This window comes from Carcharodon carcharias, chromosome 35 (assembly GCF_017639515.1).
Source record: "Carcharodon carcharias isolate sCarCar2 chromosome 35, sCarCar2.pri, whole genome shotgun sequence".
NCBI lineage: Eukaryota > Metazoa > Chordata > Chondrichthyes > Lamniformes > Lamnidae > Carcharodon > Carcharodon carcharias.
Genome location: NC_054501.1, coordinates 4,236,208 through 4,260,709, shown reverse-complemented (window position 1 = coordinate 4,260,709; position 24,502 = coordinate 4,236,208). Strand labels below are relative to the sequence as shown.

The following is a 24,502-nucleotide window of genomic DNA, read 5'->3' as shown; positions in this document are numbered from 1 at the left end:
TGTATAGCACTGGAGCACAGGACATGTGGGGACGGGACTGTCACTGTATAACACTGGTGTACAGTACTGGTGGGGACGGGTCTGTCAGTGTATAACACTGGGGTACAGTACTGGTGGGGACGGGACTGTCACTGTATAACACTGGGGTGCAGTACAGGTGGGGATGGGACTGTCACTGTATAACACTGGGGTACAATACGGGTGGGGACGGGTCTCACTGTATAACAATGGGGTACAGTGCTGGTGGGGACGGGTCTGTCAGTGTATAACACTGGGGTACAGTACTGGTGGGGAGGGTCTGTCACTGTATAGCACTGGAGCACAGGACAGGTGGGGACGGGACTGTCACTGTATAACACTGGTGTACAGTACTGGTGGGGACGGGTCTGTCAGTGTATAACACTGGGGTACAGTACTGGTGGGGACGGGACTGTCAGTGTAAAACACTGGGGTACAGCACTGGTGCGGACGGGACTGTCAGTGTATAACACTGGGGTACAGTACAGGTGGGGACGGCTCTCACTGTATAACAATGGGGTACAGTGCTGGTGGGGACGGGACTGTCACTGTATAACACCGGGGTACAGTACAGGTGGGGACGGGTCTGTCAGTGTATAACACTGGGGTACAGTACTGGTGGGGATGGGTCTGTCAGTGTATAACACTGGGGTACAGTACTGGTGGGGGCAGGTCTGTCACTGTATAACACTGGGGTACAGTACTGGTGGGGACGGATCTGTCACTATAACACTGGGGTACAGTACTGGTGGGGACAGGTCTGTCACTGTATAACACTGGGGTACAGTACTGGTGGGGGCAGGTCTGTCACTGTATAACACTGGTGTACAGTACTGGTGGGGATGGGTCAGTCACTGTAAAACATGGGTACAGTACTGGGGGGGACAGGTCTGTCACTGTATAACACTGGGGTACAGTGCTGGTGGGGACGGGTCTGTCACTGTATAACACTGGGGTACAATACTGGTGTGGACAGGTCTGTAACTGTATAACACTGGTGTACAGTACTGGTGGGGACAGTTCTGTCACTGTATAACACTGGAGTACAGTACTGGTGGGGACGGGTCTGTCATTGTAGAACACTGGGGTACAGTAATGGTGGGGACGGGTCTGTCACTGTATAACACCGGAGTACAGTACAGGTGGGGACGGGACTGTCACTGTATAACACTGGTGTACAATACATGTGGGGACGGGTCTGTCAGTGTATAACACTGGGGTACAGTACTGGTGGGGACGGGACTGTCACTGTATAACACTGGGGTACAGTACAGGTGGGGCGGGTCTGTCACTGTATAACACTGGAGCACAGGACAGGTGCGGACAGGACTGTCACTGTATAACACTGGTGTACAGTACTGGTGGGGACGGTTCTGTAACTGTATAACACTGGTGTACAGTACAGGTGGGGGTGGGTCTGTCACTGTATAACACTAGGTTACAGTACTGCTGTGGACAGGTCTGACACTGTAAAACAGTGGAGTACAGTACTGGTGGGGATGGGTCTGTCACTAAAATAAACTGGGGTACAGTACTGCTGGGGACAGGTCTGTCACTGAATAACACTGGAGTACAGTACGGGTGGGGACGGGTCTGTCACTGTATAACACTGGAGTACAGTACAGGTGGGGACGGGACTGTCACTGTATAACACTGGTGTACAATACTGGTGGGGACAGGTCTGTCAGTGTATAACACTGGAGTACAGTACAGGTGGGGACGGGACTGTCACTGTATAACACTGGTGTACAATACTGGGGGGGACGGGTCTGTCAGTGTATAACACTGGGGTACAGTACTGGTGGGGACGGGTCTGTCACTGTATAACACTGGGGTACAGTACAGGTGGGGACGGGACTGTCACTGTATAACACTGGGGTACAATACGGGTGGGGACGGGTCTCACTGTATAACAATGGGGTACAGTGCTGGTGGGGACGGGTCTGTCAGTGTATAACACTGGGGTACAGTACTGGTGGGGAGGGTCTGTCACTGTATAGCACCGGAGCACAGGACAGGTGGGGACGGGACTGTCACTGTATAACACTGGTGTACAGTACTGGTGGGGACGGGTCTGTCAGTGTATAACACTGGGGTACAGTACTGGAGGGGACGGGACTGTCAGTGTATAACACTGGGGTACAGTACAGGTGGGGACGGGTCTGTCAGTGTATAACACTGGGGTACAGTACTGGTGGGGACGGGACTGTCACTGTATAACACTGGGGTACAGTACAGGTGGGGACGGGACTGTCACTGTATAACACTGAGGTACAATACGGGTGGGGACGGCTCTCACTGTATAACAATGGGGTACAGTGCTGGTGGGGACGGGACTGTCACTGTATAACACTGGGGTACAGTACTGGTGGGGATGGGTCTGTCAGTGTATAACACTGGGGTACAGTACTGGTGGGGGCAGGTCTGTCACTGTATAACACAGGGGTACAGTACTGGTGGGGACGGATCTGTCACTATAACACTGGGGTACAGTACTGGTGGGGACAGGTCTGTCACTGTGTAACACTGGGGTACAGTAGTGGGGGGGACGGGTCTGTCAGTGTATAACACTGGGGTACAGTACTGGTGGGGACGGGACTGTCACTGTATAACACTGGGGTACAGTTCAGGTGGGGACGGGTCTGTCAGTGCATAACACTGGGGTACAGTACTGGTGGGGACGGGTCTGTCACTGTATAACACTGGGGTACAGTACAGGTGGGGACGGGACTGTCACTGTATAACACTGGGGTACAATACGGGTGGGGACGGGTCTCACTGTATAACAATGGGGTACAGTGCTGGTGGGGACGGGTCTGTCAGTGTATAACACTGGGGTACAGTACTGGTGGGGAGGGTCTGTCACTGTATAGCACCGGAGCACAGGACAGGTGGGGACGGGACTGTCACTGTATAACACTGGTGTACAGTACTGGTGGGGACGGGTCTGTCAGTGTATAACACTGGGGTACAGTACTGGAGGGGACGGGACTGTCAGTGTATAACACTGGGGTACAGTACAGGTGGGGACGGGTCTGTCAGTGTATAACACTGGGGTACAGTACAGGTGGGGACGGGACTGTCACTGTATAACACTGAGGTACAATACGGGTGGGGACGGCTCTCACTATATAACACTGGGGTACAGTACTGGTGGGGATGGGTCTGTCAGTGTATAACACTGGGGTACAGTACTGGTGGGGGCAGGTCTGTCACTGTATAACACTGGGGTACAGTACTGGTGGGGACGGATCTGTCACTATAACACTGGGGTACAGTACTGGTGGGGACAGGTCTGTCACTGTGTAACACTGGGGTACAGTACTGGTGGGGGCAGGTCTGTCACTGTATAACACTGGTGTACAGTACTGGTGGGGATGGGTCAGTCACTGTAAAACACGAGTACAGTACTGGTGGGGACAGGTCTGTCACTGTATAACACTGGGGTACAGTACTGGTGGGGACGGGTCTGTCACTGTATAACACTGGGGTACAATACTGGTGGGGACAGGTCTGTAACTGTATAACACTGGTGTACAGTACTGGTGGGGACAGTTCTGTCACTGTATAACACTGGAGTACAGTACTGGTGGGGACGGGTCTGTCATTGTAGAACACTGGGGTACAGTAATGGTGGGGACGGGTCTGTCACTGTATAACACCGGAGTACAGTACAGGTGGGGACGGGACTGTCACTGTATAACACTGGTGTACAATACTGGTGGGGAGGGGTCTGTCAGTGTATAACACTGGGGTACAGTACTGGTGGGGACGGGACTGTCACTGTATAACACTGGAGTACAGTACAGGTGGGGATGGGTCTGTCAGTGTATAAGGCTGGGGTACAGTACTGGTGGAGACGGGTCTGCAACTATATAACACTGGTATACACTACTGGTGGGGCGGGTCTGTCACTGTATAACACTGGAGCACAGGACAGGTGCGGACGGGACTGTCACTGTATAACACTGGTGTACAGTACTGGTGGGGACGGTTCTGTAACTGTATAACACTGGTGTACAGTACAGGTGGGGGTGGGTCTGTCACTGTATAACACTAGGTTACAGTACTGGTGTGGACAGGTCTGACACTGTAAAACAGTGGAGTACAGTACTGGTGGGGATGGGTCTGTCACTAAAATAAACTGGGGTACAGTACTGCTGGGGACAGGTCTGTCACGGAATAACACGAGTACAGTACGGGTGGGGACGGGTCTGTCACTGTATAACACTGGAGTACAGTACAGGTGGGGACGGGACTGTCACTGTATAACACTGGTGTACAATATTGGTGGGGACGGGTCTGTCAGTGTATAACACTGGAGTACAGTACAGGTGGGGACGGGACTATCACTGTATAACACTGGTGTACAATACTGGTGGGGACGGGTCTGTCAGTGTATAACACTGGGGTACAGAACTGGTGGGGACGGGACTGTCACTGTATAACACTGGGGTACAGTACAGGTGGGGACGGGTCTGTCAGTGTATAACACTGGGGTACAGTACTGGTGGGGACGGGTCTGTCACTGTATAACACTGGGGTACAGTACAGGTGGGGACGGGTCTGTCAGTATATAAGGCTGGGGTACAGTACTGGTGGAGACGGGTCTGTCACTGTATAGCACTAGAGCACAGGACATGTGGGGACGGGACTGTCACTGTATAACACTGGTGTACAGTACTGGTGGGGACGGGTCTGTCAGTGTATAACAGTGGGGTACAGTACTGCTGGGGACGGGACTGTCACTGTATAACACTGGGGTACAGTACAGGTGGGGACGGGACTGTCACTGTATAACACTGGGGTACAATACGGGTGGGGACGGGTCTCACTGTATAACAATGGGGTACAGTGCTGGTGGGGACGGGTCTGTCAGTGTATAACACTGGGATACAGTACTGGTGGGGAGGGTCTGTCACTGTATAGCACTGGAGCACAGGACAGGTGGGGACGGGACTGTCACTGTATAACACTGGTGTACAGTACTGGTGGGGACGGGTCGGTCAGTGTATAACACTGGGGTACAGTACTGGTGGGGACGGGACTGTCAGTGTATAACACTGGGGTACAGTACAGGTGGGGACGGGTCTGTCAGTGTATAACACTGGGGTACAGTACTGGTGGGGACGGGTCTGTCACTGTTTCACACTGGGGTACAGTACAGGTGGGGACAGGTCTGTCAGTGTATAAGGCTGGGGTACAGTACTGGTGGAGACGGGTCTGTCACTGTATAGCACTGGAGCACAGGACATGTGGGGACGGGACTGTCACTGTATAACACTGGTGTACAGTACTGGTGAGGACGGGTGTGTCAGTGTAAAACACTGGGGTACAGTACTGGTGGGGACGAGACTGTCACTGTATAACACTGGGGTACAGTACTGGTGGGGGCAGGTCTGTCACTGTATAACACTGGTGTACAGTACTGGTGGGGATGGGTCAGTCACTGTAAAACACGGGTACAGTACTGGGGGGGACAGGTCTGTCACTGTATAACACTGGGGTACAGTACTGGTGGGGACGGGTCTGTCACTGTATAACACGAGTACAGTGCTGGTGGGGATGGGTCTGTCACTGTATAACACTGGGGTACAATACTGGTGGGGACAGGTCTGTAACTGTATAACACTGGTGTACAGTACTGGTGGGGACAGTTCTGTCACTGTATAACACTGGAGTACAGTACTGGTGGGGACGGGTCCGTCATTGTAGAACACTGGGGTACAGTAATGGTGGGGACGGGTCTGTCACTGTATAACACCGGAGTACAGTACAGGTGGGGACGGGACTGTCACTGTATAACACTGGTGTATAATACTGGTGGGGCGGGTCTGTCACTGTATATCACTGGAGCACAGGACAGGTGCGGACGGGACTGTCACTGTATAACACTGGTGTACAGTACTGGTGGGGACGGGTCTGTCAGTGTATAACACTGGGGTACAGTACTGGTGGGGACGGGTCTGTCACTGTATAGCACTGGGGTACAGTACTGGTGGGGACGGGTCTGTCAGTGTATAACACTAGGGGACAGTACAAGTGGGGACGGGTCTGTCAGTGTATAACACTGGGGTACAGTACAAGTGGGGACGGGTCTGTCAGTGTATAAGGCTGGGGTACAGTACTGGTGGGGACGGGTCTGTCACTGTATAACACTGGGGTACAGTACAAGTGGGGACGGGTCTGTCAGTGTATAAGGCTGGGGTACAGTACTGGTGGAGACGGGTCTGTAACTATATAACACTGGTATACAGTACTGGTGGGGACGGGTCTGTCAGTGTATAACACTGGGGTACTGTACTGGTGGGGACGGGACTGTCACTATATAACATTGGGGAAAAGTACCGGTGGGGACGGGTCTGTCACTGTATAACACTGGGGTACAGTACAGGTGGGGACGGGTCTGTCAGTGTATAACACTGGGGTACAATACGGGTGGGGACGGGTCTGTCACTGTATAACACTGGGGTACAGTACAGGTGGGGACGGGTCTGTCAGTGTATAACACTGGGGTACAATACGGGTGGGGACGGGTCTCACTGTATAACAATGGGGTACAGTGCTGGTGGGGACGGGTCTGTCAGTGTATAACACTGGGGTACAGTACTGGTGGGGGTGGGTCTGTGACTGTATAACACTGGGGTACAGTACTGGTGGGGGTGGGTCTGTCAGTGTATAACACTAGGTTACAGAACTGGTGTGGACAGGTCTGACACTATAACACTGGAGTACAGTACTGGTGGGGACGGGTCTGTCATTGTATAACACTGGAGCACAGTACTGGTGGGGACAGGTCTCTCACTGTATAACACCGGGGTACAATACTGGTGGGGACGGTTCTGTAACTGTATAACACTGGTGTACAGTACAGGTGGGGGTGGGTCTGTCACTGTATAACACTAGGTTACAGTACTGGTGTGGACAGGTCTGACGCTGTAAAACAGTGGAGTACAGTACTGGTGGGGATGGGTCTGTCACTAAAATAAACTGGGGTACAGTACTGCTGGGGACAGGTCTGTCACTGAATAACACTGGAGTACAGTACGGGTGGGGACAGGTCTGTCACTGTATAACACTGGAGTACAGTACAGGTGGGGACGGGACTGTCACTGTATAACACTGGTGTACAATACTGGTGGGGACGGCTCTGTCAGTGTATAACACTGGAGTACAGTACAGGTGGGGACGGGACTGTCACTGTATAACACTGGTGTACAGTACAGGTGGGGGTGGGTCTGTCACTGTATAACACTAGGTTACAGTACTGGTGTGGACAGGTCTGACACTGTAAAACAGTGGAGTACAGTACTGGTGGGGGTGGGTCTGTCACTAAAAAAAACTGGGGTACAGTAATGCTGGGGACAGGTCTGTCACTGTATAACACTGGGGTACAGTAGTGGTGGGGAGGGGTGTGTCACTGTATAACACTGGAGTACAGTACTGGTGGGGACGGGTCTGTCACTGTATAACGCTGGGGTACAGTACTGGTGGAGACGGGTCTGCAACTATATAACACTGGTATACAGTACTGGTGGGGCGGGTCTGTCAATGTATAACACTGGAGCACAGGACAGGTGCGGACGGGACTGTCACTGTATAACACTGGTGTACAGTACTGGTGGGGACGGGTCTGTCAGTGTATAACACTGGGGTACAGTACAAGTGGGGACGGGTCTGTCAGTGTATAAGGCTGGGGTACAGTACTGGTGGAGACGGGTCTGTAACTATATAACACTGGTATACAGTACTGGTGGGGCGGGTCTGTCACTGTATAACACTGGTGTACAGTACTGGTGGGGACGGGTCTGTCAGTGTATAACACTGGGGTACTGTACTGGTGGGGACGGGACTGTCACTGTATAACATTGGGGTAAAGTACTGGTGGGGACGGGTCTGTCACTGTATAACACTGGGGTACAGTACAGGTGGGGACGGGTCTGTCAATGTATAACACTGGGGTACAATACGGGTGGGGACGGGTCTCACTGTATAACAATGGGGTACAGTGCTGGTGGGGACGGGTCTGTGACTGTATAACACTGGGGTACAGTACTGGTGGGGGTGGGTCTGTCAGTGTATAACACTAGGTTACAGAACTGGTGTGGACAGGTCTGACACTATAACACTGGAGTACAGTACTGGTGGGGACGGGTCTGTCATTGTATAACACTGGAGCACAGTACTGGTGGGGACGGGTCTCTCACTGTATAACACCGGGGTACAGTACTGGTGGGGACGGTTCTGTAACTGTATAACACTGGTGTACAGTACAGGTGGGGGTGGGTCTGTCACTGTATAACACTAGGTTACAGTACTGGTGTGGACAGGTCTGACACTGTAAAACAGTGGAGTACAGTACTGGTGGGGATGGGTCTGTCACTAAAATAAACTGGGGTACAGTACTGCTGGGGACAGGTCTGTCACTGAATAACACTGGAGTACAGTACGGGTGGGGACGGGTCTGTCACTGTGTAACACTGGAGTACAGTACAGGTGGGGACGGGACTGTCACTGTATAACACTGGTGTACAATACTGGTGGGGACGGGTCTGTCAGTGTATAACACTGGGGTACAGTACTGGTGGGGACGGGACTGTCACTGTACAACACTGGGGTACAGTACTGGTGGAGACGGGTCTGTCACTGTATAGCACTGGAGCACAGGACATGTGGGGACGGGACTGTCACTGTATAACACTGGTGTACAGTACTGGTGGGGACGGGTCTGTCAGTGTATAACACGGGTACAGTACTGGTGGGGAAGGGACTGTCACTGTATAACACTGGGGTACAGTACAGGTGGGGACGGGACTGTCACTGTATAACAGTGGGGTACAATACGGGTGGGGACGGGTTTGTCAGTGTATAACACTGGGGTACAGTACTGGTGGGGACGGGACTGTCACTGTACAACACTGGGGTACAGTACGGTGGGGAAGGGTCTGTCAGTGTATAACACTGGGGTACAGTACTGGTGGGGACGGGTCTGTCACTGTATAACAATGGGGTACAGTGCTGGTGGGGACGGGTCTGTCAGTGTATAACACTGGGGTACAGTACTGGTGGGGAGGGTCTGTCACTGTATAGCACTGGAGCACAGGACGGGTGGGGACGGGACTGTCACTGTATAACACTGGCATACAGTACTGGTGGGGACGGGTCTGTCAGCGTATAACACTGGGGTACAGTACTGGTGGGGACGGGACTGTCAGTGTATAACACTGGGGTACAGTACAGGTGGGGCGGGTCTGTCAGTGTATAACACTGGGGTACAATACGGGTGGGGACGGGTCTCACTGTATAACACTGGGGTACAGTACTGGTGGGGACGGGTCTGTCACTGTATAACACTGGGGTACAGTACAAGTGGGGACGGGTCTGTCAGTGTATAAGGCTGGGGTACAGTACTGGTGGGGACGGGACTGTCACTGTACAACACTGGGGAAAAGTACCGGTGGGGACGGGTCTGTCAGTGTATAACACTGGGGTACAGTACTGGTGGGGGCAGGTCTGTCACTGTATAACACTGGATTACAGTACTGGTGGGGGCAGGTATGTCACTGTATAACACTGGGGTACAGTACTGGTGGGGGCGGGTATGTCACTGTATAACACTGGGGTACAGTACTGGTGGGGACAGGTCTGTCACTATGTAACACTGGGGTACAGTACTGGTGGGGGCGGGTCTGTCACTGTATAACACTGGATTACAGTACTGGTGGGGGCGGGTATGTCACTGTATAACACTGGGGTACAGTACTGGTGGGGGCGGGTATGTCACTGTATAACACTGGGGTACAGTACTGGTGGGGACGGGTCTGTCCCTGTATAACACTGGGGTACAGTACTGGTGGGGACGGGTCTGTCACTATGTAACACTGGGGTACAGTACTGGTGGGGACGGGTCTGTCACTGTGTAACACTGGGGGAAAGCACTGGTGGGGACGGGTCTGTCACTGTGTAACACTGCGGGAAATCACTGGTGGGGACGGGTCTGTCACTGTGTAACACTGGGGGAAAGCACTGGTGGGGACGGGTCTGTCACTGTGTAACACTGGGGGAAAGCACTGGTGGGGACGGGTCTGTCACTGTATAACACTGGGGTACAGTACAGGTGGGGACGGGTCTGTCACTATGTAACACTGGGGTACAGTACAGGTGGGGACGGGTCTGTCACTGTGTAACACTGGGGTATAGTACAGGTGGGGACGGGTCTGTCACTATGTAACACTGGGGTACAGTACAGGTGGGGACGGGTCTGTCACTGTATAACACTGGATTACAGTACTGGTGGGGATGGGTCTGTCACTGTGTAACTCTGGGGTACAGTACTGGTGGGGACGGGTCCCATTTTACAAGTGGCTGGACGGACTTGACGGCGGATATTCGGCCTGGGGGAGCATCGCCGCTTCCGCTTTGCTCACCTTGGCCTCGAGGAACTCCAGCAGCTGCCGGCACAGGGTGTCCGTCGCCCGCCTGCGCTTCCGCTGCTCCTCCTCCTCCTCCTGCTCGTCGTCCTCCTGGCCTCGTGGCAGTCCCCGGCGCTCTGCCGCCTGCAGCTGGGCGCTCAGCGCCTGCTCCCAGCTATCCCGCAGCCTGGTGACGGTGGACAGGATCCCCGCGCCCGCTTCCGGGTCTCCCAGCGACACTTCCAGCCAGCCGTCCACGGCCAGGCGCCTGCAGTCGGCGCTGGTGTCCAGAGAGCGCCCCAGCAGCAGCAGAGTCTGTGGTCGGGGTGGGGGTGTGAGTGGGGGTAGGGGTAGGGTTGGGATGGAGGTGGGTGTGAGTGTGGGGGTGGAGGTGGGTGAGGGGGTGGGGGTTGGGATGGAGGTGGGTGTGGGTGTGGGGGTGGAGGTGGGTGAGGGGGTGGGGGTTGGGATGGAGGTGGGTGTGGGTGTGGGGGTGGAGGTGGGTGAGGTGGTGGGTGAGGGGTTGGAGGTGGGTGAGGGGTGGGTGTGGGGGTGGAGGTGGGTGAGGGGGTAGGTGAGGGGGTGGAGGTGGGTGAGGGGGTGGGTGTGGGGGTGGAGGTGGGTGAGGGGGTGGGTGAGGGGGTGGAGGTGGGTGAGGGGGTGGGGGTTGGGATGGAGGTGGGTGAGGGGGTGGGTGTGGGGGTGGAGGTGGGTGAGGGGGTGGGTGTGGGGGTGGAGGTGGGTGAGGGGATGGGTGAGGGTGTGGGGGTTGGGATGGAGGTGGGTGAGGGGGTGGGTGTGGGGGTGGGGGTTGGGATGGAGGTGGATGAGGGGGTGGGGATGAGGGGGTGGGGTGGGGATGAGGGGGTGGGGGTGGGAATGAGGGGGTGGGGTGGGGATGAGGGGGTGGGGTGGGGATGAGGGGGTGGGGGTGGGGATGAGGGGGTGGGGTGGGGATGAGGGGGTGGGGGTGGGGATGAGGGGGTGGGGTGGGGGTGAGGGGGTGGGGTGGGGATGAGGGGGTGGGGGTGGGGATGAGGGGGTGGGGTGGGGGTGAGGGGGTGGGGTGGGGGTGAGGGGGTGGGGGCAGGTGAGGGGGTGGGGGTGGGGGTGAGGGGGTGGGGGCAGGTGAGGGGGTGGGGGTGGGGGTGAGGGGGTGGGGGCAGGTGAGGGGGTGGGGGTGGGGGTTGTTGGGCGAGGGGTAAAAATGACAGGTTGGAACACATCAGCCTCACATCAGGAATGGCAACCCCAGGAACAGGCCATTCGGCCCCTCTGCCCCATGCTGTTCCTGCCCCCACACCAGCCTCCTCCCACCCCCCCTATCCCCCGTATCCTTCTGTTCCTCTCTCGCCCTCGTGTGTTTATCCAGCTCCTTAAACACATCGACACGATTCACCTCCACCCCCCTCCCTGTGGGAGCGAGTTCCACCTTCTCCCCGCTCTCTGGGTAAAGACCTTTCTCCTGAATTCCCTCCCCCCCGATCGGATTTATTAGGGACTGTCTTATATTGATGGCCCCAACCCCCCACCCTAGTTCTGGTCTCCGCCCATCCCCCACAAGTGGAAACATCTTCTCTACACCGACCCTATCGAAACCCCCTCCGTCATTTTAAAGAGCTCGATCAGGTCACCCCCTCAGCCTCCTCTTTGCCTGAGTAAAGAGCCCCGGCCGGTTCGGTCTGTCCTGGCGGCTGTAACGCTCTGCGTTCCCGGTCGCTCCCTCCCTGCGCCGAGCCAGCCGGGCGATGGGGGTGGTGGGGGGGGGGGGCACGTGGTGCTGACCTGCAGGGCAGGTACTCGGACACAGTTCAGCAGGTAGGGTTTGCTGGTCTCCAGGAGCGACACAAAGGCCAGGAGTTGCTGCTGGCTGCTCTGTGGGTCATCCGGACCTGGGAGGGAGGGAGAGAGGGGAGGGGAGGGAAGGAGAGTAGGGGGGAGGGAGGGAGGGAGAGTAGGGGGTGGGAGTGTAGGGGAGGGAGTGTAGGGGAGGGAGTGTAGGGGAGGGAGGGACAGAGGGGAGGGAGGGGTGGGGGTGAGGGGGGAGGGAGGGTAGGGTAGGGGGGTTGGGAGGGTAGGAGAGGGAGTGTTGAGGAGGGAGGGACAGAGGGGAGGTAGGGGAGGGAGGGAGAGGGGGGAGGGAGGGTAGGGGAGGGAGGGTAGGGGAGGGAGGGAGAGCGGGAAGTGGTGGAGGGGGAGAAAGAAGGGACAGGCATTAAAACCACCTCAACACAGCACAAAGCATCTGTCGGCCAGTGAAGCACTTCCCTAGCAACAGCAGCAGCTGGCGTGGGCCCAGAAAGATCCCAACGGGGTAAATGACCCGATTCTGATTCCCCCCCTACCACCCACCGCCACCTCCCAACTTGTGATGTTGGCTGAAGGATAGTTACTGGGTTCCAGCAGACCCGGGGGAGGGGGTGTGGAGGGAAGAGAGCTCCCTTCTCACCCCCCACCAGCCCGTCCCAGCTCTACTTCCAGTCACAGTCATGGGATCCCGAACGTCCCACCGAGCGGGCGGGCCGGGGGCCTCAGGTTTCACGTGTCCGCACACCTCGGGTTTTTCTCTCACAGCATCAACCCTTCCAGTGTCCACAAACTGATGGAAGGTTCTGAACCTGAATCACCAAGATCCGTGAGTGTAACGGGGCCCCGTGCTGTACCTGTCCTGGGAGTGTTTGATGGGGACAGTGTAGAGGAAGCTTTACTCTGTATCTAACCCCGTGCTGTACCTGTCCTGGGAGTGTTTGATGGGGACAGTGTAGAGGAAGCTTTACTCTGTATCTAACCCCGTGCTGTACCTGTCCTGGGAGTGTTTGATGGGGACAGTGTAGAGGAAGCTTTACTCTGTATCTAACCCCGTGCTATACCTGTCCTGGGAGTGTTTGATGGGGACAGTGTAGAGGGAGCTTTACTCTGTATCTAACCCCGTGCTGTACCTGTCATGGGAGTGTTTGATGGGGACGCTGTAAGGAACAAGCGTTGACCGTGGTGATTGTGGGAGCCTCATAAAAACTGATAATGGTGAAGGTCTATGTGACCTACCCTGTGCTTGTTCTTTCTCTTTGCCCTCTTTGGGGTACAGTAGCGAGGGGTTGCTGGCGAAAACACTGGTAGGATGCAGGACCACCCCCTGTTTATCCTTTGTGTGGAAGACCTGTGAGAGAAAGCGTGAGACAGGGAGACACAGAGAGAGAGAGAGAGAGAGAGAGAGACAGACCGAGAGAGAGAGAGAGAGAGAGAGAGACAGACCGAGAGAGAGAGAGACAGACCAAGAGAGAGAGAGAGAGAGACAGACCGAGAGAGAGAGAGAGAGAGACAGACCGAGACAGAGAGAGAGAGAGACAGACCGAGAAAGACAGACAGACAGAGACAGACAGACAGAGAGAGACAGAGAGAGAGAGACAGAGAGAGAGAGACAGAGAGAGAGAGAGAGAGAGAGAGACAGACAGACAGAGAGAGAGAGAGATAGACAGACAGAGAGAGAGAGAGAGAGACAGGATTAAAACGATTGTCCGTTTCTTCAATGCCTTTCACCAAAAACGTCCCAAAGGCCCTTGCAGCCAAATTCCACACAGCAAGACCCCACAAACAGCCAATGTGATAATGAACCAGATCATCTGTTATCAGTGATGTTGGCTGAGGGATAAATATTGGGCCCAGGACACCAGAGAGAACTCCGCTTTGCTGCCAGCACTCCCCCATTCCCCCTTTTCTCCCAATAATGGCTGTGGGATCTTTGTCGCCCACCTGAGAGGGCAGATTAACGTCTCATCCCGAAAGACGGCAGCTCCAACAGTGCGGCGCTCCCTCAGCGCTGACCCTCCGACAGTGCGGCTCTCCCTCAGCACTGACACTCTGACAGTGCGGCGCTCCCTCAGCACTGACCCTCTGACAGTGCGGCTCTCCCTCAGCGCTGACCCTCCGACAGTGCGGCGCTCCCTCAGCACTGACCCTCCGACAGTGCGGCGTTCCCTCAGCACTGACCCTCCGACAGTGCGGCTCTCCCTCAGCGCTGACCCTCCGACAGTGCGGCGCTCCCTCAGCACTGACCCTCCGAGAGTACGGCGCTCACTCAGCACTGACCCTCCCACAGTGCGGCGCTCCCTCAGCACCGACCCTCTGACAGTGCAGTACTCCCTCAGCACTGACCCTCTGACAGTGCAGCACTCCCTCAGTACTGACCCTGCAACAGTGCGGCACTCCCTCAGCGCTGACCCTGCGACAGTGCGGCGCTCCCTCAGCACTGAGGGATGGGAAGAGAGAGAGGGGGTGGGGGAGAAGCGGGGCAAGGAATAGAGGTAGAGGATGAAGAGAGAGTGGGAGGGGTGGAGAGAGCAGGGAGATGGAGAGAGAGGGATGGTGGTGAAAAGAGAGGGAGTGAGAGAGAGGGTGGGAGAGAGAGGTGGGGATAGTGGTAGGGGGAGAGGAGGGAGAAAGGGGGGGGAGAGAGATAGAGAGACGTGGGCATTGAGGGAAAGAGGGGGCAGAGGGAGATAGAGAGAGGAGGGGAGTGAGGGCATAAAGAGGGAGCAGAGAGAGAGGGGCGCAGGGAGAGAGGGAGGGTGGGTGAAAAGAGAGAGAGGCAGGGGATAGAGGGAGAGAGAGGGAAGGGAAGGTCGGGAGAGAGAGGGAAAGGGAGGTCGGGGGAGAGAGGGAAGGGGAGGTCGGGGGAGAGAGGGAAGGGGAGGTCGGGGGAGAGAGGGAAGGGGAGGTCGGGGGAGAGAGGGAAGGGGAGGTCGGGCGGGAGAGGGAAGGGGAGGTCGGGGGAGAGAGGGAAGGGGAGGTCGGGGGAGAGAGGAAAGGGGAGGTCGGGGGAGAGAGGGAAGGGGAGGTCGGGGGAGAGAGGGAAGGGGAGGTCGGGGGAGAGAGGGAAGGGGAGGTCGGGGGAGAGAGGGAAGGGGAGGTCGGGGGAGAGAGGGAAGGGGAGGTCGGGGGAGAGAGGGAAGGGGAGGTCGGGGGAGAGAGGGAAGGGGAGGTCGGGGGAGAGAGGGAAGGGGAGGTCGGGGGAGAGAGGGAAGGGGAGGTCGGGGGAGAGAGGGAAGGGGAGGTCGGGGGAGAGAGGGAAGGGGAGGTCGGGGGAGAGAGGGAAGGGGAGGTCGGGGGAGAGAGGGAAGGGGAGATCGGGGGAGAGAGGGAAGGGGAGGTCGGGGGAGAGAGGGAAGGGGAGGTCGGGGGAGAGAGGGAAGGGGAGGTCGGGGGAGAGAGGGAAGGGGAGGTCGGGGGAGAGAGGGAAGGGGAGGTCGGGGGAGAGAGGGAAGGGGAGGTCGGGGGAGAGAGGGAAGGGGAGGTCGGGGGAGAGAGGGAAGGGGAGGTCGGGGGAGAGAGGGAAGGGGAGGTCGGGGGGAGAGAGGGAAGGGGAGGTCGGGGGAGAGAGGGAAGGGGAGGTCGGGGGAGAGAGGGAAGGGGAGGTCGGGGGAGAGAGGGAAGGGGAGGTCGGGGGAGAGAGGGAAGGGGAGGTCGGGGGAGAGAGGGAAGGGGAGGTCGGGGGAGAGAGGGAAGGGGAGGTCGGGGGAGAGAGGGAAGGGGAGGTCGGGGGAGAGAGGGAAGGGGAGGTCGGGGGAGAGAGGGAAGGGGAGGTCGGGGGAGAGAGGGAAGGGGAGGTCGGGGGAGAGAGGGAAGGGGAGGTCGGGGGAGAGAGGGAAGGGGAGGTCGGGGGAGAGAGGGAAGGGGAGGTCGGGGGAGAGAGGGAAGGGGAGGTCGGGGGAGAGAGGGAAGGGGAGGTCGGGGGAGAGAGGGAAAGGGAGGTCGGGGGAGAGAGGGAAGGGGAGGTCGGGGGAGAGAGGGAAGGGGAGGTCGGGGGAGAGAGGGAAGGGGAGGTCGGGGGAGAGAGGGAAGGGGAGGTCGGGGGAGAGAGGGAAGGGGAGGTCGGGGGAGAGAGGGAAGGGGAGGTCGGGGGAGAGAGGGAAGGGGAGGTCGGGGGAGAGAGGGAAGGGGAGGTCGGGGGAGAGAGGGAAGGGGAGGTCGGGGGAGAGAGGGAAGGGGAGGTCGGGGGAGAGAGGGAAGGGGAGGTCGGGGGAGAGAGGGAAGGGGAGGTCGGGGGAGAGAGGGAAGGGGAGGTCGGGGGAGAGAGGGAAGGGGAGGTCGGTGGAGTGAGAGCATGGGGGGGGTGGGGAAGTGCACAGCAGAGAGAGAGAAAGAGAGAGGGATCGGGAGAGAGAGACAGCACGGGGGGTGAGGGAAAAAGAGAGAGAGGGAGTGAGAGAGGGGGGAAGGAGGGAGAGGAGTGAAGGAGGGAGGGAAGGAGGGAGAGCGAGAGAGTGGGGGGAGAAAGCGCGGGAGAGAAAGAGGGGGGGAGGGAGGGAGATAGAGGGAGGGAGGGGCAGAGAGAGGTGGAGGAGGGAAAAAGAGAGAGGGGGGAGAAGGATGGAGGGGGAGAAAGGTGGAGGGAAGGAGAGAAAAAGAGAGAGAGAGAGAGAGAGAGAGAGGGGGGGAGGGAGAGAGAGATAATGCTGGTGCTGAATGGCTCTGCTGAAATAACCCCCGACCATTCACAGCTGAGGTTTGTGGGGGGTGGTACAGGCCCCAGTGAAAGAGCAATGAGCTGTCCCCCAACAGGAGGCAGCGACAGGGGGCAGGGGAGTCAATCTGCCCCTCACCCCGGACGGATTCCTGGTACCCACCCCCAGGATGGGTGATGGGAGAGGGAGGGGGAGAGGGATCGCTGGTGCCCATCCTACCTGCTCCGAGTCTTTGCGACAAGTGTTGAACTCGTCTGGCACTGCCAGCTGTGGGTAGAGGCCCCGGCACATCAGCAACTTGAGGAGTTGGAAGCGGCGAGTGCCCAGGTCCCAGGAGGAGCTGGCAGCAGCTTCCAGATCCTTCACATTGTGTTTCAGTTTAAACTTCACATCCTGCGGGAGAGAGAGAGACACACAGAGAGAATCACACCGGAGGCTGCAGTGCAGGAGGTGGCCATTCAGCCCCTCTCGAGCCTGTTACACAGGAACAGGAGGAGGCCATTCAGCCCTTCTCGAGCCTGTTACACAGGAACAGGAGGAGGCCATTCAGCCCCTCTCGAGCCTGTTAGAACAGGAGGAGGCCATTCAGCCCCTCTCGAGCCTGTTACACAGGAACAGGAGGAGGCCATTCAGCCTCTCTCGAGCCTGTTACACAGGAACAGGAGGAGGCCATTCAGCCTCTCTTGAGCCTGTTACACAGGAACAGGAGGAGGCCATTCAGCTTCCTCTCAAGCCTGTTACACAGGAACAGGAGGAGGCCCATTCAGCCCCTCTCGAGCCTGTTCCTCCATTCAATCAGATCACGGCTGATCCATATCTTAACTCCATCGACCCGCCTCTGTTCCGTAACCCTCAATCCCCCCCCTTACCCAACAAAAATCCATCAATCTCGGATTTAAAATTTCCAACTGACCCCTGCACTACCCACCCTCCCTCACCCACTCCCTGCAGCCTCGACAGGTTTTGGGTGGTGGGGGGGCGGGGGGGGGGTGGAGTTCCAGATTCCCACTCCCCTCGGTATGAGGGGACATCACCCCCGAACGGCTGGGGGCTCGAATTTTCAGGTTCTGCACCCACCCCCCACCACCCTCATCGTTCTGGACTCTGCGCCTGCCTCCCCCTCCCCATATCAGAGGGAATAGCTTCTCTCTATCCTTTAATCATCTTAAACCCCCTCGATCAGATCGCCCCCCTCGATCTCCGATTCTCGCGGGAATACAAGCCCGGTCTGTGCGTGATTTAACCCTTTCAATCCTGCTTTAAATCATCTCTTTGTGCAAGTTTAAGGGATGCTGAGCGTTTGGGGGGTGCACACAATTCTTTGGAAAGGCAGGGCATCTCGATAGAGAGTCCACTAAAATGGTTCAAGAATACAAATGGAGGGAAGATGAAAGCAAAAACCTGTGGATGCTGGAAATCCAAAACAGAAACAGAAATACCTGGAAAAACTCAGCAGGTCTGGCAGCATCGGCGGGAGGAGCACAGTTAACGTTTCGAGCCCGTATGACTCTTCAACAGAACTAAGTAAAAATAGAAATGGGGTGAAATATAAGCTGGTTTAAGGGGGGGGGTGGGACAGGTAGAGCTGGATAGAGGGCCAGTGTTGGGTGGAGATAACCAAAAGATGTCACAGACAAAAGGACAAAGAGGTGTTGAAGGTGGTGATATTATCGAAAGGAGTGTGCTCATGAAGGGTAGAAAGCAGGACGAGCAAGGTACAGATAGACCTAGTGAGGTTGGGGTGGGGTGAAGGGATCGAAATAGGCTAAAAGGTAGAGATAAAACAATGGGTGGAAATGTTCTGATGATGCCACTTTCGAAAACAGTTCCTCTGACATGTCCTCCTTCTTCCTTAACCGAGGTTTTCCACCCACGGTCGTTGACAGGGCCCTCAACCGTGTCTGGCCCATCTGCTGCGCATCCGCCCTCACGCCTTCTCCTCCCTCCCAGAAACATGATAGGGTCCCCCTTGTCCTCACTTATCACCCCACCAGCCTCCGCATTCAAAGGATCATCCTCCGCCATTTCCACCAACTCCAGCATGATGCCACCACAAAACACATCTTCCCTTCACCCACCCTATCGGCATTCCGTAGGGATCGTTCCCTCCGGGACACCCTGGTCCACTCGTCCATCACCCCCTACTCCTCAACCCCCTCCCACGGCACCTTCCTATGCAACCGCAGAAGTTGCAACACCTGCCCCTTTACTTCCCCCCTCCTCACCAACCAAGGGCCCCAACACTCCTTTCAAGTGAAGCAGCATTTCACTTTCATTTCTCGCAACTTAGTCTACTGTATTTGCTGCTCCCAATGCGGTCTCCTCTACATTGGAGAGACCAAACGTAAACTGGGCGACCGCTTTGCAGAACACCTGCGGTCTGTCCGCAAGAATGACCTAGACCTCCCTGTCAAATGCCATTTTAACACTCCACCCTGCTCTCATGCCCACATGTCTGTCCTTGGCTTGCTGCATTGTTCCAGTGAAGCCCAACGCAAACTGGAGGAACAACACCTCATCTTCCGACTAGGCACTTTACAGCCTTCCAGATTGAATATTGAGTTCAACAATTTTAGATCATGAACTCTCTCCTCCATCCCCACCCCCTTTCCGTTTATTCCCCCTCCTTTTTGTTTTTTCCAATAATTTATACAGATTTTTCTTTTCCCACCTATTTCCATTATTTTTAAATGTATTTTCATCCATTGTTTTATCTCTACCTTTTAGCCCATTTCGATCCCTTCACCCCACCCCACCCCGTCCATCTGTACCTTGCTCGTCCTGCTTAATTAGCACATTCCTTAGATAATATCACCACCTTCAACACCTCTTTGTCCTTTTGTCTGTGACATCTTTTGGTTATCTCCACCTATCACTGGCCTTCTATCCAGCTCTTCTTGTCCCACCCACCCCACACCTTAAACCAGCTTATATTTCACCTCTCTTTTTTTTTTCCTCAGTTCTGTTGAAGGGTCATACAGACTCGAAACGTTAACTGTGTTCATCTCCGCAGATGCTGCCAGACCTGCTGAGTTTTTACAGGTAATTCTGTTTTTGTTTTGGAGGGAAGATATATTGACCTTTTACAATTCAATGCTTCGGTCTTAACTGGATAATGGTGTCCAATGCTGGGCCCCGTGCTTTAACGCCCGAGGGAGGGTGCCGGGTCGGGGGGGAGGGAGGAGGGGGCTTTGTGGAATGGCTCCAGGGATGAGGGGGCTTTCAGTTTTACACAGGGAACCCGAGGGCAGTGTCCTCCTCGGGCAGAGGATGAAGTGGGGTTCGAGAGCGAAGGGGACAACTCAGTCAGTGGGATGTGGCCCGCTGGGACGGCAGGGCGCGAGGCAAGCGCCACCACTGGCCAGAGGGTGTAAATACACTGTGACACGTTTACATAGAAAATTCTCTTTCTGAATGCGGGTGCAGGTATTCACGTTGGAGAAAGCAGGCAACCGTTTTGTGCAGTTGTGAAATATTTTATATTTAACACTTTTCATATATAAATATATATTAAATAAGGAACAAGCCTGGTGGTTGAGTGGGGCACATTTCACTGATGGCTAGGGTACAAAGTGACCAAAGTTTTACATTTAATATCATGTCCAGCCCAGCGTTTATTGCCCGTTCTCACTGCCCCCTTGAGAAGGTGGTGGGTGAGCTGCCTTCTTGAGCCGCTGCACTCCCACGTGGTGTAGGTACACCCACCATGCTGTTAGGGAGGGAGTTCCAGGATTTTGTCCCGTGTGGTGTAGGTACACCCACCGTGCTGTTAGGGAGGGAGTTCCAGGATTTTGTCCCGTGTGGTGTAGGTACACCCACCGTGCTGTTAGGGAGGGAGTTCCAGGATTTTGTCCTGTGTGGTGTAGGTACACCCACCGTGCTGTTAGGGAGGGAGTTCCAGGATTTTGTCCTGTGTGGTGTAGGTACACCCACCGCGCTGTTAGGGAGGGAGTTCCAGGATTTTGTCCGTGTGGTGTAGGTACACCCACCGTGCTGTTAGGGAGGGAGTTCCAGGATTTTGACCCAGCGACAGTGAAGGAACGGCCGATATATTTCCAAGTCGGGATGGTGAGTGTCTCGGAGGGGAACTTGCAGGTGGTGGGGTTCCCCATGTGTCTGCTGCCCTTGTCCTTCTAGGTGGTAGAGGTGGTGGGTTTGGGCGGCGCTGTCGAAGTTGCCTTGGCGAGTTGCTGCAGTGCATCTTGGGCTGGTAAGTGGCGAGTAACGTTGGCGCCACACAAGTGCCAAGCAATGACAAGAGAAAGAATCTTAACATCACCGCACGGGGACTGCAGCGGCTCAAGAAGGCGCCTCACCACCACCTTCTCAAAGGGGCAATTAGGGATGGGGAGTAAATGCTGGCCTACATGCTATGAACGAATAAAAAGAGTTGTCCAAGACTTGCTGCATAGGAACACCAACGCTGCCTGGCACTGCCATGACGTGTCTGTTGGCTCAGAGTCTGTACTGGGTAAAGCTTAGCTAGGGCGTTTTGGAGGAACGAGGGCCAGAAAGTGGCGAGGGGGAGAGGGGTGGGGGTGTCACCATCAAGAGAGTGCCCCTGGGAGGGTGGGGAGAAGGCAAGTTCCACCCGGTTCCAGTCTCAGGATTCACAGAGTCTCACAGTGCAGAAGAGACCCTTCGGCCCATCGAGTCTGCACCGACATGTGAGAAACACCTGACCTACCTACCCTAACCCCATTTACCAGCACTTGGCCCATAGCCTTGAATGTTATGACGATGCCAAGTGCACATCCAGGTACTTTTTAAAGGATGTGAGGCAACCCGCCTCCACCACCCTCCCAGGCAGCGCATTCCAGACCGTCACCACCCTCTGGGTAAAAAAGATTTTCCTCACATCCCCCTAAACCTCCTGCCCCTCACCTTGAACTTGTGTCCCCTCGTGACTGACCCTTCAACTAAGGGGGAACAGCTGCTCCCTATCCACCCTGTCCGTGCCCCTCATAATCTTGTACACCTCGATCAGGGTCGCCCCTCAGTCTTCTCTGCTCCAACGAAAACAACCCAAGTCTATCCAACCGCTCTTCATAACTTAAATGTTTCATCCCAGGCAACATCCTGGTGAATGTGCACCCCCTCCAGTGCGACCACATCCTTCCTATAACGTGGTGACCAGAACTGCACACAGTACTCCAGCTGTGGCCTCGCCAAGGTTCTATACAACTCCAACATGACCTCCCCACTTTTGTAATCTGTGCCTCGATTAATAAAGGCAAGTGTCCCATATGCCTTTTTCACCACCCCACTAACATACCCCTCCGCCTTCAGAGATCTATGGACACGCACGCCAAGGTCCCTTTGTCCCTCAGAACTTCCTAGTGTCATGCTGTTCATTGAATACTTCCTTGTCAAACTACTCCTTCCAAAGTGTGTCACCTCACACTTTTCAGGGTTAAATTCCATCTGCCACTTATCTGCCCATTTGACCATCCCATCTCTATCTTCCTGTAGCCCAAGACACTCAACCTCACTGTTAACCACCCGGCCAATCTTTGTATCATCCGCAAACTTACTAATCCTACCACTTATGGAGCGCTTATTGACAGTCTAGATAGAGGACATCTACTGGATCGCCCTTATCTAGCCCCTCGTGTGCACACCTGGAAAAAAAAGTCTTGGTCAAAGGCCATTTGCCTCTCGTAACACCCTCAGAACACAGGGTGGTGGAAACCATGAATAGGGGAGTTTGTAAGGTGAGGGGTGGGGGGGGGAGCTGCATTGTGTGACGCTTACCACAGCGGAGCGGCGGACCCAGACACTTGGGTGGGGTGAGGGGTCTCCACTCGGGAGCAGTGAAAGGGGGGGGGGGTGGTGGTGGGTTTGCGTTTCTATGACCCCACCCAACTCCAGACTGCGTCAAGTAAGTACCTGAATGTCCAGCGCCCGGTCCCCCCTGGAGAGGCCACTCGGCCCCTCGTCCTCTGACGAGCCGGCACCCTCCTCCTCCAGGCGCAGCAGTTTCCGCCGACGCCCGTCCTGCTCCTCGTGAAGCCGCTTCGCTCGCTGCAGCTCCCGCCGCTCCCGGTGGCGCCTTTGCCTGTGGTAGCTGCCTTCGTCCGTGGTGCTCTCCACCCTCAGGAGCCCGTGGTCCCTCAGCAAGGTCTGCAGCACATTGTCAGCACCGGGTTAGATACAGAGTAAAGCTCCCTCTACACCATCCCCATCAAACACTCCCAGGACAGGTACAGCACAGGGTTAGATACAGAGTAAAGCTCCCTCTACACTGTCCCCATCAAACACTCCCAGGACAGGTACAGCACGGGGTTAGATACAGAGTAAAGCTCCCTCTACACTGTCCCCATCAAACACTCCCAGGACAGGTACAGCACGGGGTTAGATACAGAGTAAAGCTCCCTCTACACTGTCCCCATCAAACACTCCCAGGACAGGTACAGCACGGGGTTAGATACAGAGTAAAGCTCCCTCTACACCGTCCCCATCAAACACTCCCAGGACAGGTACAGCACGGGGTTAGATACCTTGAATTGCTGCCGCAGGTTGACCATCTCGTACAGTCTCTGCTCCACCAGACCCCTCCGACGACACCACTTCCGGGAATCGGTCCTTCTCTCGGATTTAACCTTCATTGGAAGAGTCTGGCAGTCAGTACACAGCTGTGTGCATTCTCTAACACACACTGCGGCGCGCACTCACACACACACTCTGCGGCGCGCACTCACACACACACTGCGGTGCGCACTCACACACACACACTGCGGCGCGCACTCACACACACACACTGCGGCGCGCACTCACACACACACACTGCGGCGCGCACTCACACACACACACTGCGGCGCGCACTCACACACACACACTGCGGCGCGCACTCACACACAAACACTGCGGCACGCACTCACTCACGCACACACACTGCGGCGCACTCTCACACACTGCAGCGCGCACTCACACACACACACTCTGCAGCGTGCACTCACACACACACACACTGCAGCGCGCACTCACACACATACACACTGCAGCGTGCACTCACACACACACACTCTGCAGCGTGCACTCACACACACACTCTGCAGCGCGCACTCACACACACACACCCTGCAGCGTGCACTCACACACACACACACTGCAGCGCGCACTCACACACACACACACACACACACACACACACACACACACACTGCAGCGCACACTCACACACACACACACACACACACTGCAGCGCGCACTCACACACACACTCTGCGGCGCGCACTCTCTTTCTCACACGCACAGCAGTGTGCATTCACATACACACACACACTGACAAACATATACACACACACAGTTAGATCTGCCTCACCTGCAGCCACTCCTCGAATGCATTGAGCAGGGTGAAGGGGTCCCCATCGTCGCTCTCCAGGGGCCGGCGGGCCGTCGCGCAGTCGGGGTCTGTCTGCCTGCTCCGGACGAAGGGGGACTGCAGGCTGAGAGCCGCAGCCAGGGTCAGCACCGGCTCGACAATCTCGAACGCGCAGCCTAGGATCAGCATCTTCCCTGTAGCCCCGCCCGGGCAGGGCAGAAAGAGTTAAGGAGGCAGATGAGCGACCGAAGTAATGGCAGGCGATGCCACACCAAGTCGAATAGCTC

The 24,502-nt window shown here is 56.2% G+C and overlaps 1 protein-coding gene across 2 annotated transcripts in view; it reads right to left on the bottom strand.

Moving 5' to 3' along the window:
* Positions 1–24,502, bottom strand: part of dhx34 (DEAH (Asp-Glu-Ala-His) box polypeptide 34) — a 60,089-nt gene that overhangs the window by 23,201 nt on the left and 12,386 nt on the right. For both annotated transcript variants that reach the window (XM_041179657.1, XM_041179656.1), the window contains exons 7-13: positions 24,216–24,409; positions 23,392–23,493; positions 22,781–23,014; positions 17,111–17,284; positions 13,476–13,587; positions 12,216–12,322; positions 10,446–10,745 (exon numbers count right to left, since the gene is read on the bottom strand). In XM_041179657.1, the coding sequence (XP_041035591.1) occupies positions 10,446–10,745; positions 12,216–12,322; positions 13,476–13,587; positions 17,111–17,284; positions 22,781–23,014; positions 23,392–23,493; positions 24,216–24,409 (1,223 nt within the window). The remainder of the gene's footprint in view (positions 1–10,445; positions 10,746–12,215; positions 12,323–13,475; positions 13,588–17,110; positions 17,285–22,780; positions 23,015–23,391; positions 23,494–24,215; positions 24,410–24,502) is intronic.